A 17412-nucleotide genomic window follows, 5' to 3' on the forward strand; every position below is an offset into this window, starting at 1 on the left:
TTTTGCTTTCTCATTTGACTTAAGATGAAGACATCTTATTTTTTGTTACTTACAAAGACTATGTAAGTTTCTTGCACTGTTTGTATTTTGTATGCAACATTGCAAGTTTGTGTTTAAGCTCTGCTATTAAGAGTAAAGATTTTTCTGTTCATTTCTACTCTTGTCTGTGAGACTGTGGGACATAGCTAAGATCTGCTGGCTGAACAACAAATCCTACTTTAACTGCCATAGTTCCTATCTCGGTGCATTTTGTGAAGTTCAACAGTGCACAATAAAGTTCAACAGTGACACAATAAAGTTCAACAGCCACTTAGGCAGAAAAAATGAAATGCAAAGATACACAATGGGAGATGCATGGCTCGAGAGCAGTAGGTGTGAAAAAGATCTTGGAGTCCTCGTGGACAACAAGTTAAACATGAACCAACAATGTGATGTGGCAGCAAAAAAAAGCCAACGGGATTTTGGCCTGCATCAATAGGAGTCTAGTGTCTAGATCCAGGGAAGTCATGCTATCACTCTATTCTGCCTTGGTTAGACCACAACTGGAATATTGTGTCCAATTCTGGCCACCACAATTGAAGAGAGATATTGACAAGCTGGAATGTGTTCAGAGGAGGGTAACAAGGGTCTGGAGAACAAGCCCGATGAGGAGCGGCTTAAAGAGCAGGGCATGTTTAGTCTGAAGAAGAGAAGGCTGAGAGGAGACATTATAGTCATGTATAAATATGTGAGAGGAAGTCATAGAGAGGAGGGAGCAGGCTTTTATTCTGCTGCCCTCAAGCCTAGAATGGAACAATAGCCTCAAACTACAAGAAAGGAGATTCCATCTGAACATTAGGAAGAATTTCCTGACTGTGAGAGCTGTTCAGCAGTGGAACTCTCTGCCCCAGAGTGTGGTGGAGGCTCCTTCTTTGAAGGTTTTTAAACAGAGACTGGATGGCCATCTGTCGAGGGTGCTTTGAATGTGATTTTCCAGCTTCTTGGCAGGGGGTTGAACTGGATAGCCCACGAGGTCTCTTCCAACTCTATGATACAATCTGAGGTAATTTTTCTATGAGATTTCTTGAATATTGCTGTTCAGCAGAGTGGGACTACAATTTCATGACCCTGTGCTCTCAATTCCCAGGATCCCATAACTTTGGGGTTCCTTCTATGAGAAAGGCAGGGTATAAAACAGACAAACCGAAAACAGGATGAGACCATAATATTTAAAGTGGCGTCGAACTTATGTAACTGTAATGTTGGTACACTTTGTCATCAAAACATCTGTACTAGTTGATACCACCCATGCTTTCTGTGTTAAAGCTTTGAGGCTGTGAAGGAAGCTCCCATATCTTCCATTAACCATGCCCTTAATCTGGAATTTGCTTCTACCACCTTATTTGATCTTAGCTCCTGAAGGCTAAAGTACTAAGTAAAACATATCCCTTTCCACTCTTCTAGATTACTGTAGGTGACAGTGTGATGCAGCAGCTAAGAAAAAACAATGTGATTCTAGGCTGTACCAATAGAAGTATAGTCTAGATCAAGGGAAGTAATCATACCACACTACCATTGTTTAGTAAGAACACATGGAATACTGTGTGAATGGAGAGGAGGTACCAGAGATTTATTTTTGAGTCTATTCCTTATTGTGATACTCTGACAATCTTTAAGACCTGTCAATGGGGCAACAAGACAGAATGAGGATTCTGTTAGTGATTGTCCAAACCATTGCCCAGCTGTCTCCATGCCAGATCTGATGGAGGTGATATTGCAAGTGGTGTTACTATCTGCCAAATTTATTGTGTTGGAGGATTTTAACATCTATTCCAAGATACTCATCAGTATTAACTCAAAAGTTAGGAGCCCCCGGTGGCGCAGTGGGTTAAACCCCTGCACCGGCAGGACTGAAGACCAACAGGTCACAGGTTCGAATCCAGTCAACAAGCTCAGCAGCTCAGCGGTTTAACCCACTGCGCTACTAAGGGCTCCAGATTTCATACATATCACCTATTTATAGTATTATATTGTAAATAAGTCATCATACACACATTCTTGCCGATGCATGCTGGACTCCCAATAATATGCAACGTGCTCGCCTGCCAACACTTTCTTGTTAAGGCCTGTAGGCAGACTTGACTAGTTGGTTATATCTGCATTTTGAGTGTTTACCTGGAGAATTAAAGCCTCCTCATTCAGTTTAGGTCACAACATTTATAAACTGAGTTTCTTTGAGAATCAGTTGATTTTGGATCTAAATTGGTGTGACACCAACAGGCTCAAACCAGGGCAGATCAATGCTCACTGGAGCCATAGGCAATTCAGCCAGAATAGTCTTGATGTATAACCTACAATGGAAGTTGGACAATGTGAGTTTCTATTGGTTTATTTGGATTTTCAGCTGTATTTGATACTATCAACCATGAAATCCATCAAGGTTGATTGGCTGATAAAGAACATGGGGACACTGAGTTGCAGTGGTTCTGGTTTTTCTTGACTAAATGTTCCCAAAGGAGACTGTTCTATGCCTTGTTAGCCATTAGCCTTCCTCATTTGGTAAAGAATCATCATGAATAATAAAACAGCTTTACTGAGTAGGCAAATCCAAAATAAGAGGAAAATAAACAGGGCTGTTGCTAGTCCCCAGTAAGATTTTGAAATTTTTGATATAAAGCAATGTAGTATTGGGTTCAAAGACAAAGTAGTACTTAATGATGTTGACCACATTAGTATTGTTTCGAGTAGTGAAAACTACATCTTGTGACAGTGAATTGCACTGCACAGATCTGGTCTAAATCTCGATATGATTTCAGTGGAGTACCCGGAGTTCTAGTATTGAGAGAGAAAAAAACGTTTCTTCATATCATGCACAATTTTATATCACTGTCATATTTCACCTCACCTGCCTTTCCTCTGTGTTGATCAATCTGACCTTTCCTCATAAGCTAATCACAATGATCGATCATTTTGATTCTCCTTCTCTGTCAAATCATTTTTGTTGTTGTTGATTATAATTATTTTGTGGCATGGAGCTAAAACCATTGCCAGATGCAGGTAACCAGTGTTATCATTAGAATTAGAACATTAGGGCTCAGGACAGGGAAGCAAATTAATTCTCTAAAAATGGTTGGGTAGCCGGATAGGTGTATTCGGTCCGCAGCTGAAAAATACGGCTAGATCCAGCCCATTGGCGGCAATGGGGAACTTACAAGGTACCCCATTCCATTCCTGGAACTCTTTTCTTTTTTTCTCTTCAAGGAATCCTGGGTTTCAGCAACGGGGTTAAGGAAGCACCCTTCCTGGGACCCTTTCTTTTCTTCCCTCCAAGGAAGACTGGATTCCTTAACAGGGTTAAGAAAGCAGACTCAGCTTGCATAAGACATCATCTTTGTGCGCCACATGATATCGAATAGGGGAGGAAGAACCGTGATCGGCTGCCATGTGGTCCCATAGCTGGGCCCTTGGGAACAAACCACTCCGGATTGGCTGAAGGGAACAAACCACTCTGAATCTGTGTACAACCCTAGTCTAAAACCACCAAATAGTGGCAGCTGAGACATTTTCAGGTGGATCTAGTCATAGTGGTAAATTTGACACAAAAACACCCCTTTAACTAATCGGTCCAGGGCAAAAACTCAGTACTCCAAGGAAATTACTGCAACTGGCTGTAACTTCTGTGCTGAATGTGAGTAATCTAAATGTGTTATCTGGAGATGAAATGCAGCTAGATACAGACAGTGCCAACTCCTACGAAATGCCGATTTACTTTAAAGAAAGGCTTTTTAAGAAATGCCAAGTCTAATAAAATTTTTGGGGTAGATTGATATACAAATTCATCAAATGGCAAAAGTATTGTCTGTCTTGGAAGACAAAACAAAAGGAAGTTCCCAAGATAAAGAAACCGGAAGTGAATATTTGAACTTGGGGAATGCCATTCATTCCCAGTGAAAATTAGTAGCTTAGCAACAGCAAAAACAATTGAAGATGGATAGGGAGAGAGATATATAGAGTTCTCTACTGCCATCTTGTGTTTAGCAGTGTAACAAAATTTTAAAAAATGTTCTTTTCCTGGTCTGAAAATGTTATTTCCTGTTTAACTATGCAGTACTTACTTTGAAAGTAGTTACATTCCAGAAACTTAGTTTTTGTGACTGCCACAAACTATGTTGAATTGGTTAAGACTTGATGTAATATTCATTGAAAAATTATAGTAAAATGTGTAAAGGATGTTGCACGAAAACAAAGTTTTTGCAGTTTAAAAAACTCCCATGTTTTACGATAGAACCAATTAGGAAATGACATTTATAACCTAGGAACAAAATCATGCTACATAGTGTAATTTAACAATTCAAAATAAGGACAATCTGAAAACTAACTAATTATGGACAGGCTGGAATTGGATTCAATTGGATTAACCCAAATTTTGGGTGAACTGAGATTGATGAGAGAATTCATAGTGGAAAACAAAGAGATATCTCTTTGGCAAAGCTGTCTGAGAAGGCAAATCAGGTAAACCAGAACTTGGTAAGACAGGAATTCAGAAGCAGGCAGCAAGGTTGGGGGGAAACCCTTCTGGAGGCTTCAAATAAAGGCTTCAGTAAGGGGATTGACAAGATTTATCAACAGGTCTGGCTTGAGATCAAACAGAACAATTTGTATAGAAAGCAATAGCTAACATTGTAGCTTTTGAGGGAGACTGGTTATGAAAACATTATATATCAAAGGGGAAATGAAAGAGAGGAAGAGGGCCTTCTGGACTGTTTCCTGATGCAGATCCATCTTTAAGACTGGAGACAAGAGTTTTTGACAACAGCTAACAAGTATTTGTGAACTGAGATGGATAAATTGATCAGGAGGCCTTCTACACAGCCATGTAACCCAAAATATCAAGGCAATATAACCCAAAATATCTGCTTTGAATTGGAACATCTGAGTCCCAGTTCAAAGCAGACAATGTGGGATTTTATTCAGCTGTGTGGAAGAGGCCTAGGCTGGTAAAGAAGGAATATTTATTTTAAGAGATATTTGGGGTTTACAGAATCTGTCCAACAATTATTTTTGGTGGGGGTCATTACCTGTGGAATTTATGAGTTTACAGCAGGTTATTAAATTTAGAAGTGTGACTATGTAATATTATTTACAGGGAGAGGACTAGTTAGTATTAGAAAACCAGCAGAGAGAGAGGTCTGTAAACTAGTCTTTGTTCATTAGTCTTGTTTTAGTATAAGTGTAACTTTATGATGTGTTTATTCACTTTATTTTAGTTGTGTTATTGTTTTTCACTTCTATCAAATAAAATAAATGGTAAAAGAAAGGGCTCCATGGATATGTCATGACTAAACACATAGTTCTTCTTCACATATAATTCAACAGATAGTAAGAACCAACATTACTTCTTTGTATGAGCTTTTCTGTTTATTTGCCCTTTTTTATACATTAGAAACACCTAATATGTACCATACTCCATGTACTGATTTCATATGAGCTGGGAGTTTTGCAGGAAAGGATCTAAATCCAAGTGCTTATCACAACTAGCACAAACCCAAAGAATCAATGTACTTTACACAAACACTGACTCATCAGTAAGTATCAGGATTGTTTACTGGGATGGGGCAGAAAGAGAGAAGTAGTCAATTCAGCAGCTCTACTCCAGTTGGGACAAGCAAATGGATTTAGCCCTAAGATGTTGTAAAGGAAGTTCCTTGTGAAAGATTGTAAAGAGGGACAATTATTTCCACATCACTTAGGGATACCAGAGATTAGAAAATTAATTTCTCATAGATGTTACTACTCCCATCAATGGAACATTCAAAACAACAGTTATGCCCAGTAGTAGTTCTAAAAATATAGAGGATGAAAAGGTGGTGCAGTTCCTGTTCTCAAATCTCATAGTGCTTGACTTCTGGTGCAGGCTGTTTGGGATCTCCACCTCGTTCCAGATAGAGGTCATTATAGGGATATTGCTTTGGTCCCTACAGAGAAAAGGAGACACGAAACAACAAAAATGAACTAATAACATAATTCATCTCAGAATGAAAGTCTGAACAGAATGAAAATCCAAACAAGTACCTTCCCCAATAAAGCTCCATTCTAAAACTGAATATGTCCCAGAGTACCATTTGTACAGGCCAGGCTCATTATTCATGGTCTTTTGGACATGCAGAAGATTATTGCCCATTTTAAGACTAGATGGGGGAAAGTGAGTGTCCCATTTTGAAAGAATACAGTTGAACAACCTTACATTTTCCCAGCTGCTCAGTCATCAGGTTGCTATCCTCATGCTGTTATTAGAATAACAGGGGCAGCAATATTTATTTTGATGACTAAGGGAAGAAAAATAATCGTTTTGTAGATTTTGTTGTATTTTGCTGCATGGCCAACACAGTGACCACTCCATATGTTTTCTGGGGGAAGAAAGAGGCTTTAACCTCATCTTGCCTGCCCGGGATCCCATAGCAGCCAAGCTAGTTGTTCTAAGTTGCTTTCTTAAGTTATATCAGGATTGTTTACTGGGATGGGGCAGAAAGAGAGAAATCCAGTCTACCAACAGCAGTTTGTGATTCCTCAACCTGAACAACACTGCATTAAGACCTCAAGTTGAATTTAGGGAAGGAGAAATACCATATTTTGATTTCCACAATTACACAAGTACCTGAGACTAGGAAGGTAGCGACAGAGATCCCTGAATAAATACCAATTCAGAACTCACCACAGGCTGGTAGGAGGGATACATTTCGCCTACGGCAAACATGACAAGCATGAAGCCAATAAAGCCAAAGAGGTATCTACGCATGATATGCCAGGATATTGGTGTGGGAGATGTGTCAACCCGTGTCCGAAGAAACATATCAAAATCCCAGTGCATCTGATTGAAAGAACACAGGGAGAGATACTGTTACGCATTGACCATACATAGTTGCGACTTCTCTTGTGGTTATAAATATAAGAGAACATTGGAGAACATTAGCAACTAATACTACATACTAAGTGATAATTAACAACATTAAAAAACCAATGAACACAATGAGGATAGACTTGCTATAAATTATCAGAAAAAAATAATCACATACCTGAAAACATTATATATATAGTGAGAAATGAAAAGATGGAAATTCGTAAGTAGGGGCAACCGGCGCGTATAGTGCATGATTGCTGGAGACCACAGTTCAAATCTTTACTTAGTCACAGAAACCCATGATATGACCTTGGGTATGTAATACTCTCTTGGTCTTACAGGAAGGCAGGAGTAAACATCAGCTAAATAAATTTTGCAAGATGTACCATAAGTTAGTGTTGTCTTGAAGCACATGACAACAATGCACACAAAAACAGGAATCTGAAAATCAGGCACTTGGAAGGATAGCAGATATTTGGAATACCAACAATTCATCAATTACCAAATGGATATGATATTTTAAATGTCAATGGAGTGTGACAAACATACCGAGGAACTAAGGTTGAAGTATGATTGCTGGGCTACAGAAAGATTTGAGTTTGGTACCATCAATTCTGTAATTCGGCAAAACACCACAATCCGATCAGATTCAAACACACTGTAACACTAGGTTAGCCACAGGCTATCATTTTTGTAACGTGCATATCAGGATTCCAAACTTAAATAGCTGAAACCCAGAACAAAATTCAACATCCTTACTGTCTCTCCATGGTTACGCCTCAGGTCAGAATGATCCCAATCATACCATGGATCTCTCTCTTGCTGGGATCGGTCAGGAAGTTTCGGATAATCACCATAACTATGGGAAATATAAGAAGTTCACCATGAAACTTGTGTACAAGAGCAAGATGAAGTAAATACCAGAGAATACCCAATTGTAATAATTTATAATCTCAAAGAATGGAAACGATTCACTTCTTAGCACAGTTAGTTTACTTGTTTCCACCTCCCCACCCCGAAGTTTGCAAGTTCTACAAGTCAGACTACATTTTACTATTCCTATTCAAATTACATAATACTGCTTGGTGAAAGCAAAGCCGATTTATAGTTGCATATTTCAAATTCACTGGGTAAAAGACATCCTAACTATAACACAGAGATCTTATGTTTCTTTCTACATGCCGCAGAGCAGTTCTTATGCAATGTTGTACCTCGTTCTTGCCTTTGTTTCTTATAAAACGACCAGTAACAGAAACATGGATTAATCAGATAGCGCCAATTTTAGTAAATGTGATTGAAAATATATTGGAATAACTAGTAAGCAATATCTGGTTAATAGCTAGGTTTTTAAATAGGCTGTCTTTACTACGAGACCCTGGGCTGTTGCCTTGATCAGAAAAAGGAAGAAATGAATGGAGATCATAGAGTTCATTGTTGATGTGTTAGAAAAATCTCATTCCATTAAAGTGATGTTGAAAAGGACACACTTTAAACAATGCTATTTTTTAAATCCTCATTTAAATTAATCCTGTACTACTACAATGTTTCCACAAAAATAAAACATACCCATAAAATAAGCCATAGCAGGATTTCTAAGCATTTGTGCAATATAAGCCATACCCTGAAAATAAGACATAGCGATAAGTGTTCACTGCCCTCCTTTTTTCTTTAAGGGCCCCTACTCATCTCCTTTGTAAGTTCTAAATTCCTTTTTAAAGTTTTGAAGTATAAGGTTCGCAGCAAGGCCTCCTAGGGTGCATTGGGGCACGCAGTTCTCTCCTTTCCAGGCATCTTCCACCCTCTCTCTCCAGTCCCACTCACCTTTTCCTAGGCCTAGCTGGAGCTCAGCAAGGCTGCCTCCTCCTCCTCCACTTCCTTAGGCCTAAACAAAGTGCTCTAGGAGCGTGCGCGCTAGGCCTCCTTCTCCTCCTTTTGTTGCTTCCTTAGGCCCATGTGCTCAGCGTGCATGTGCGCTGTCACCACCACCACTCCCAGCTCTCCTAGCCTCCTCCGGCCAGGCCCAGTTGGGGCCCAGCAAGGCCAGTCTCTCTCCCCCAGCACCAACAAGCAACAGTTCCAGAAGAACACGACTTAACTATATTTGAATAAATGTAGATTGTTGTACCTCACTTAATAAAAACAAGACATCTCATGAAAATAAGCCATAGTGTGTCTTCTTGAGGAAAAATAAATATAAGGCAGTGTCTTATTTTTGAGGAAACATGGTATAATAAAATCCTTAGATAAAATATTCCACCCATTATTTTATTCACAACATATTCTTAAAAGGAGAGGAAAATATTTGTTTGTTAATGTTCCAATGTTTTATCCTTGCCTTATCCATGGGTCAAACAAAATCCATAATTATGGCCTCAGAACCTTACTTCAACTAATGTACATTAGATCAACCGATGAATGAGTATATACAATAAGCATTCTTGTTTCTAAAACTATGCCTTGAGGGGCAGGTTGCATTCAAAAGCTCATCTGGTTCACACCATTTTCTCCTTTTGCAGAAGCAGAACTCACCCAAAGCCTTCATCTGGATATGGCTCATAGTCTTCCACCCTCATGTTGTACTTTCGTGCTGCAGCTGCCCTTTCCTCTGGAGTCTTGGGATAAGGCCCAGGAAGCATGTCTTTGGTCAAGTCCGAAGCTGGAGATAGAAACAACATTCATTTACTTATCTGATTTCATACAATCATAGAGTTGGAAGAGACCTTGTGGGCCATCCAGTCCAACCCCCTACCAAGAAGCAGGAAAGTCACATTCAAAGCACCCCTCATTTTCTCCTAAGACTAGGCCTAAATTGGTGAAAAGGTTATTTTGCAATGGCCAGAAAGTATGCAGAAGCCTGCTCAAATAAAAAGGTCTTAGGAAGGACAACAGTTTAGCCTAAGCTCTCACAGCAACCATGGAGAAGCCCCCCCCCCCCCCCCCCCACCAAGTACAGGGAGAATACAGAAGAGACACCATTTTATTATGTAGATTACTGACTGAGAGAACAATACAAATTTGGATGGGACAGGGATGGACATATTTTTGTACAGTATCTGTGGGACCGGTACCTCTAAGAATTTTCTAGGTTCTCCAGGGTGCTTCTATGGAAATATTTTACATAAATTTTTCATGGCAATAGGATAAATTGTTAATAGTAATAGGATTTGCTATTATCTATAATTCCTAGCTTCCACAGTTTGTTCAGGAATACGAGGTCATACTGTATTGAAACTTTTGAGCTCATTACTTCAGAAATAATAGTTCAGCAGTGCACTTATCAGAGGGACAAATTTGTTATGACATTTAAACAACATTGTCATTTCACGCATCCTTTCTTTTACCATCTGGTCTAACATTTAGCACCATCTAACCTTTTGTCATTTGTACCTAGCTTTTCTCTAATGGCCTCATTGGTAACTAAAGTAATACAGCAAGTATATGCAATACACATGTGGATGGTTTAGGTTGTTATTGTCTCACTTTTAATGTTTTAAATTTTGTTTTACTATAAGCAAGCCATATTTGTCCTTTTTTGCCCAGATGAGAGGAAAATGCCTTCTATGAGCTGCCATGTCCCCCTGGTCAGTATGGATACCAGGCATTTTGAGTTTAGAGACAAGGCTTGTGGAGATGATGTCTTGCTTCAAAATGTCCTTTAACTTTTCTTCAAACCCAGAGCCACCTGTCTTGTGGGGTTGCAATTCCAATTATTCCTAGTCTGCATGATGGATCATCAAACTATGTAAGAAAATATAGTTGTCCATCTGTATCTATCCATGGATTCTCCATGCACATTTCAACTATGAAAGTAACAATCAGGGTGACATGGCCCTTGGTGAAAATGAGCTTGACACCCCTTATTTAATGCAATGTCAGGGAAGGCTGCAAAATAGCTCCACCCTCCATTCAAAATCATTGTGTTCCCTAAGCTTTCCTGTCTTCCCATTATGTGGCCAAAATATTTCATCTTTGCCTCTAATATCCCTCCCTCCAATGATCAGTCAGGCTTTATTTCCTGAAGTATGGGCTGGTTGGATCTTCTCGCAGTCCAAGGCACTCTCAGAATTTTCCTCCAACACCACAGCTCAAAAGCATCTATCTTCTTTCGCTCAGCCTTCCCTATGGTTCAGCTCTCACATCCATTACGGGGAATACCATTGCTTTAACTATGTGGATCTTTGTTGCTAATGTGATGTCGCTACTCTTCACTATTTTATCGAGATTGGTCATTGCTCTTCTCCCAAGAAGTAAGGGTCTTCTGATTTCCTGGCTGCAGTCTGCATCTGCAGTAATCTTTGCACCTAGAAATACAAAGTCTGTTACTGCCTTCATGTTTTCTCCCTCTATTTATAAAGATAACATAATGAATAAGTCCAACAAATAGGTAAATTGTGAAACTTAGACTGTTCAATTCACAGTAGTCACAAAATTAAGCAATATGAAATAAGTTCTGTACAGTCTTTTAGTGATGTCGTTGCATTCATCAAGCCCTGCACATTGGATGATGTGTTCTGCATACAAGTTGAATAGTTTGGGTGAGAGTATACAACCCTGCCATATGCCTTTCCTAATCTTGAACCAGTCTGTTGTTCCATGGTCAGTTCTGACTGTTGTTACTCGGTCCTTATACAGATTCCTCAGGAGAGAGACAAGGTGATTTGGTATCCCCATCCCACCAAGTTCTTGCCACCATTTATTATGATCCACACAATCAAATGCTTTAGAATAGTCAATGAAACAGAAATAGATATTTTTCTGAAACTCCTGAGTTTGTAACTCTGGCTGCCTGTAATGCAGTTTCATGGCACTGCACTATATGACTCCACACTGCCATATACTACTATATTATAGGACACCGAGGAGCCCCCGCCTTCCTGCTTAGTCCCCATCATTCTCCTGCCCTAAGCTTACAATCCTGTTGAGGGAAAGGGCCCAAAAGAACGAGGATGGGGAACTTCAGGGCAGTTCAGTGTGATTCATATGGAGTGTCCTTCACTCTTGCCAAGGTGACTTCTCTTGAGAGCGGCCCAGAGAGGAGAGACCCTTCCCCCACGCGCCGGTTGCCCCTACTTACGAACCGGCACGAGCGCCGAGCGGGGCCGCCCCCTTCCATGCCCAGCTGCTCCTTGGCACAACCCAAGGCCGCACCGCGCGACGAACCGCCGACAGCGCCATCGCGCCTACTTCCACCAACAGCGCCGCTCCTTGGCCGGAAGTCCGGAGGGGGGGAGGAGCCTGCGCGTGACGCATGCGCAGACGAAGGAGAAGTTATTTCTTACAGCTCATCAAAGAGCATTGATGCCCTGGGCTGGCTAGGCGTAAAACTGGAAGGACCTACTCGTCCCTTCATAGTACGGTAGAAACAGAAGGACAAAATTACCACATTGCTGTGCACATGAGTTCCCAGTGATATTTTCATCAGATCACTTTTATCTTATTTATTTATTTTTGCCATCCTTTTATTCACTACTAGCGTTGCCCTGTGGTGAAAATTGCTGGAAGAAACATTAACAACCCTTAGATATGCAGATGACACCACTTTGATGGCCGAAAGTGAGGAGGAGCTGAGGAGTCTTCTAATCAAGGTGAAAGAAGAAAGCGCAAAAGATGGGTTGCAGCTAAACATCAAAAAAGCCCAAGATTATGGCAACAATTTATTATTTATTTATTTCGAGCACTTCTATCCCGCCCTTCTCAACCCCCTAGGGGGGACTCGGTGGCTTACAACCGGCACAATTCGATGCCAACAATTCATCAGATAAAATACATGACAACAAGAATGATTGACAACTGGGAAATAGAGGGAGAAAACGTGGGGGCTGTGACAAACTGTGTATTTCTAGGTGCAAAGATTACTGCAGACGCAGACTGCAACCAGGAAACTAGGAGACGCTTACTTCTTGGGAGGAGAGCAATGACCAATCTTGACAAAATAGTGAAGAGTAGAGACATCACACTAGCAATGAAGATCTGCATAGTTAAAGCAATGGTATTCCCCAGCAACCTATGGATGTGAGAGCTGGACCATAAGGAAGGCTGAGTGAAGGAAGATAGATGCTTTTGAACTGTGGTGCCAGAAGAAAGTTCTGAGAGTGCCTTGGACAGCGAGAAGATCCAACCAGTCCATCCTCCAGGAAATAAAGCCCGACTGCTCATTGGAGGGAAGGATACTAGAGGCCAAGATGAAGTACTTTGGACACATCATGAGAAGAAAGGAAAGCTTAGAAAAGACAATGATGCTGGGGAAAATAGAAGAAAAAAGAAAGAGAGGCCAACCAAGGGCAAGATGGGTGGATAGTATCCTTGAAGTGACTGGATCGACCTTGAAGGAGCTGGGAGTGGTGACGACCGACAGGGAGCTCTGGCGTGGACTGGTCCATGAAGTCCCAAAGAGTCGGAAACGACTGAACGACTGAACAACAAAACGTTGCCCATGTGTTGCAGGGACTGCTGCTTTCATCCCTTCTTTTTCTTCCTTCCCCCCCTTCATATCTTTTTAAAAACCTTCTTTAAAAGCCTGACCAAATAAAAAGGTTTTAGCCTGCTGCCAGAAGGACAGCTGGGAGGGGGTTGTTCTGGCTTTCCTTGGAAGAAGGGAGTTCCAGAATTGTGGGGCAGTCACCGAGAAGGCCCTGCTCTCTCGTTTCCACCAACCAAGCTTGAGATGGAATGAGACCAAGAGAAGGGTCTCTCTTGAAGATCTCAGGGCCTGGGCAGGTGCATACAAGGGGATGTGGTCAGCCAAATAGCCTGGACCTTAACAGACTAGGCCTTTAAAGAACATAGCCAGCACTTTGAATTGTGCCTGGAAACAGACTGGCAGCCAGTGGAGCTGCCCACTCCCTGTAATGATAATGATGATGATGATGATAATTATTATTCATTGGAACTTGTGCCACAAATACCATCTGCGTGCGACAAAGAACTGGTGGGATTACAAGCCGGAAAATGTTACAGAGAATGAACACACCAATCTCTTCTGGGACTTCCGGATTCAGACAGAGTTTTGGAGCATAATACTCCTGACCTCACACTCGTGTTAAAAAACAAAGTATGGATCGTCGATGTCGCAATCCCAGGTGACAGCAGGATTGAAGAGAAACAACTGGAAAAGCTGACACAATATGTGGATTTAAAGATCGAACTGCAAAGACTCTGGCACAAGCCAGTCAAGGTGGTCCCAGTGGTGATCGGCACACTGGGTGCAGTGCCTAAAGACCTTGGCCTGCACTTAAACACAATCAACACTGACAAAATTAACATCTGCCAGCTGCAAAAGGCCACCTTACTGGGATCTGCATGCATTATTCACCGATACATCACACAATCCTAAACACTTGGGAAGGGTCCGAACTGTGATCCAATTCAACAGCCAGCAGAGTGTCTGCTGTGGACTTATTTATTTATTTACTTTACTTGTATACCGCAGTTTCTCAGCCCAACAGGCGACTCAACGCAGTTTACAACAAGGATAAAAATCAATCAGCGATATACAATTTAAAACCATAAGAGCATAGTATACAATATTGACACAACAATAAACAACACAATACATCTCATAACTAGAGTCGTGATCCAATTCGTCGTCCATATTTCCATTCCTGTAATCATCACATTCATTGCACTGTTTATCCGAATGCCCGTTCAAACATCCAAGTTTTTAATCTTCTTCGAAACACCATTAGCGAGGAGGCTGATCTAACCTCATTGTTGTGTTTCAAATAATAATAATAATAATAATAATAATAATAATAATAATAATAACTTTATTTATATCCTGCCACCATCTCCCAAAAGAGACCTGGGGTAGCTTACAGAACAGCACATAATAGTGCCATTAAGAACACATAAAATACATCAATATTTGTGACAGTAACAATACCAAATTAACATAAAACAACACAAAAATTGGAAAAAAATCCAACTCAGTTTTAAATAAAATACTCAATAAAATGCAGCAATAGCTACTAATTAACATTGGCAGTGTAATCATGTTGAACCTCCCAGCCACAAAACAATTTATAAGTGCCAGAGTCAATATCAATGTGTTTGGTCATCTATTTTAGCTGGTTTCTTAGCCATTATCAAAGGCCTGCTTGAGAAGCCATGTTTTCAGTTCCCCCTGGAAACATTGAAGTGTGTGGGCTTGCCTAATTTCCCTGAGGAGGGCATTCCAAAGCTGGGGGCCACCACCAAGAAGGCTCTCATCCTTACCAGCCGTGCTTGAGACAGAAGTGGGATTGAGAGGAAGACTTCCCCGGCAGATATTTGAGCAGGTTCATAGTCAGGATGTAGCCAGCTTCAGTGAGCAACCTGGCTGCAGCTCTTTGGGCCAGCTGAAGTTTCCGAGCATCTTCAGAGGCGGCCCCACGTAGAGCGCATTACAGTACTCCAGACGGGATGTAACTAAGGCAAGTACCACCATGGCCAGGTCTGGCTTCTCCAGGAACAGGCGCAGTTAGTGCACAAGTTTTAATTGCACAAAGGCCCTCCGGGCCAATGCAGATATCTGGGTCTCCACGTTCAGCGATGAGTCCAGGAGGACTCATCATCCTGCTCCCTGGATTCGAACCACTGACCTTTCGATGAGCAAGTTCAGAAGCTCAGCAGTTTAACCCACTGCACCACTGGGCATGCAACAGTTTGAAGTTTTTTGGACTGTCTGGTCCAGCTTAGTAAATGTACAGAAATCTGTACAAATATGCTTTAAAAATGAAGCTGGGTCCTCAATAGGCTCTTGACAGGCTTCATGCACCTTATTCATATTACATTGTTTGGGCACCCATTTTTAGTCCTTCGAGTAGCTACTCATCATAATCCATGAGCAGCCTTTGTCTTAAATTAATACTCCGGATCAGGGACATAAATACCAGTTTCCCAGTTTGTCCTCCCAATTTGCCCTATCACAGTTTTCTCTAATTTCTTCAACCAATTTCAGCAGCTGGAAAAATTGATTATGATTGTGAAAACAGGAGAAATCGTTCTAAATGTGTATGTAAATCAGATTGTGAAATTGTGTTTACCAATTTATGCTCAGAAGCAGGTGGCTACTTCCGGCCAAATTTTTATTGTTCAACCAGCAGAAAGAGATTCCATCTGAACATGAGGAGAAACTTCCTGACAGTGAGAGCCGTTCAGCAGTGGAACTCTCTGCTCTGGAGTGTGGTGGAGGCTCCTTCTTTGGAAGCTTTTAAACAGAGGCTGGATGGCCATCTGTCAGGGGTGCTTTGAATGCAATATTCCTGCTTCTTGACAGGGGGTTGGACAGGATGGCCCATGAGGTCTCTTCCAACTCTATGATTCTATGATTCTATTGGTGTTATAGTATAATATCATAGAAAATTTGAGGTTTATAATGGTTGGATGCAATTTATTTTGGGTTTGATACTATCAGAACTATATTAAATAATAATACGGTAACACAAAACCCACAGTTTTAAATAAAGCATGTTGAATATTTGCTATTTTTGTGGCCAGGAACAGATGCTGGTTTGAGTTATCTCTCTGTGCCTCCCCCTCCACCCCTATTGTCATGGCAGCAGCCCCATCCACCTTTTGCTAAAATAAATTTGATTTAATCAGCTAGTGTAATAATAATATTGACTTAAAAGCCTGAAAAGAGCCATTGATGTTATCTTTCACTCCAAGTGGCATATTCTAGCAGCATTAATGAGAATTTACAGGGTAGCATTTTATTGGACTGAAGGATCAATTCCAAATAAGATCCATTTTGCATCTCACCTCATTATGCAAATGGCTTTTTTGGAATGGTATCAATATTATTAAAGTTAATATCCAAATCTAATTATCCTGTCCTGGTAGAGGCTGGGGAAAAATAAACAGCTAAAGCAATAGGCTTATTTTCATATTTATTTCTTTTTCTTAGCACAGTTGATATATTTCTTGGATAAAATCAATATTAACATTAATGAATTCTACATTTTATTTATCATCTAAACACGGAAATAGTGATTCTCATTTTTTTGGCCTGTTATTCACATTAGGCGTAATGGGAAATATCTCTGTGACGATCTCTGTTATAAACTCAGCTTCACTCTCTATTATTTATCATTATAACCATTTGCTATAATATCAACATTAGTTATAAGCACACCAGTAAGACTACATAGAATAGTTGGGGATATAACAGCCAACCACACACCTCAGACAGTCCAAGACAATCAACTTGTTTTCTTTGTAATAATAACCTTAAATAACAATACCAAAATACGTGTAGCATTAGAGATTGGTCAGAGATTGGCACAGCCATATAACCCAGAATATCAAGGCAGAAAATCCCACAATATCTGCTTTGAACTGGGATATTTGAGTCCAGACTGCCATATATTCCAGTTCAAAGCAGATAATGTGGGATTTTATTCTGCTGTGTGGAAGCGGACAGAGAAAGATTATGGTCTAATAATCATACCAAGCACCCCCAGAATCTGCCCCTGCCTCTGAAAACAACGTAGCATTAAAAGTTTGTGTGATTATTTTAATATAGAATCTGCTGGAGAGCCCCATTATATTACAAT

General features: G+C 40.5%; 1 protein-coding gene across 1 annotated transcript; it reads right to left on the reverse strand.

Moving 5' to 3' along the window:
• Window positions 1–5375: 5375 nt before the first annotated feature.
• NDUFB8 (NADH:ubiquinone oxidoreductase subunit B8) lies at window positions 5376–12096 on the reverse strand. The gene is made up of 5 exons (XM_060769232.2): window positions 11956–12096; window positions 9407–9533; window positions 7637–7736; window positions 6692–6847; window positions 5376–5954 (listed from the first exon to the last, which is right to left on the reverse strand). The coding sequence occupies exons 1-5, from the start codon at window positions 12050–12052 to the stop codon at window positions 5862–5864; spliced, it is 573 nt and encodes a 190-aa protein (XP_060625215.2). The 5' UTR covers window positions 12053–12096; the 3' UTR covers window positions 5376–5861.
• Window positions 12097–17412: the final 5316 nt, after the last annotated feature.

The sequence above is a fragment of the Anolis sagrei genome, chromosome 3, assembly GCF_037176765.1.
Source record: "Anolis sagrei isolate rAnoSag1 chromosome 3, rAnoSag1.mat, whole genome shotgun sequence".
NCBI lineage: Eukaryota > Metazoa > Chordata > Lepidosauria > Squamata > Dactyloidae > Anolis > Anolis sagrei.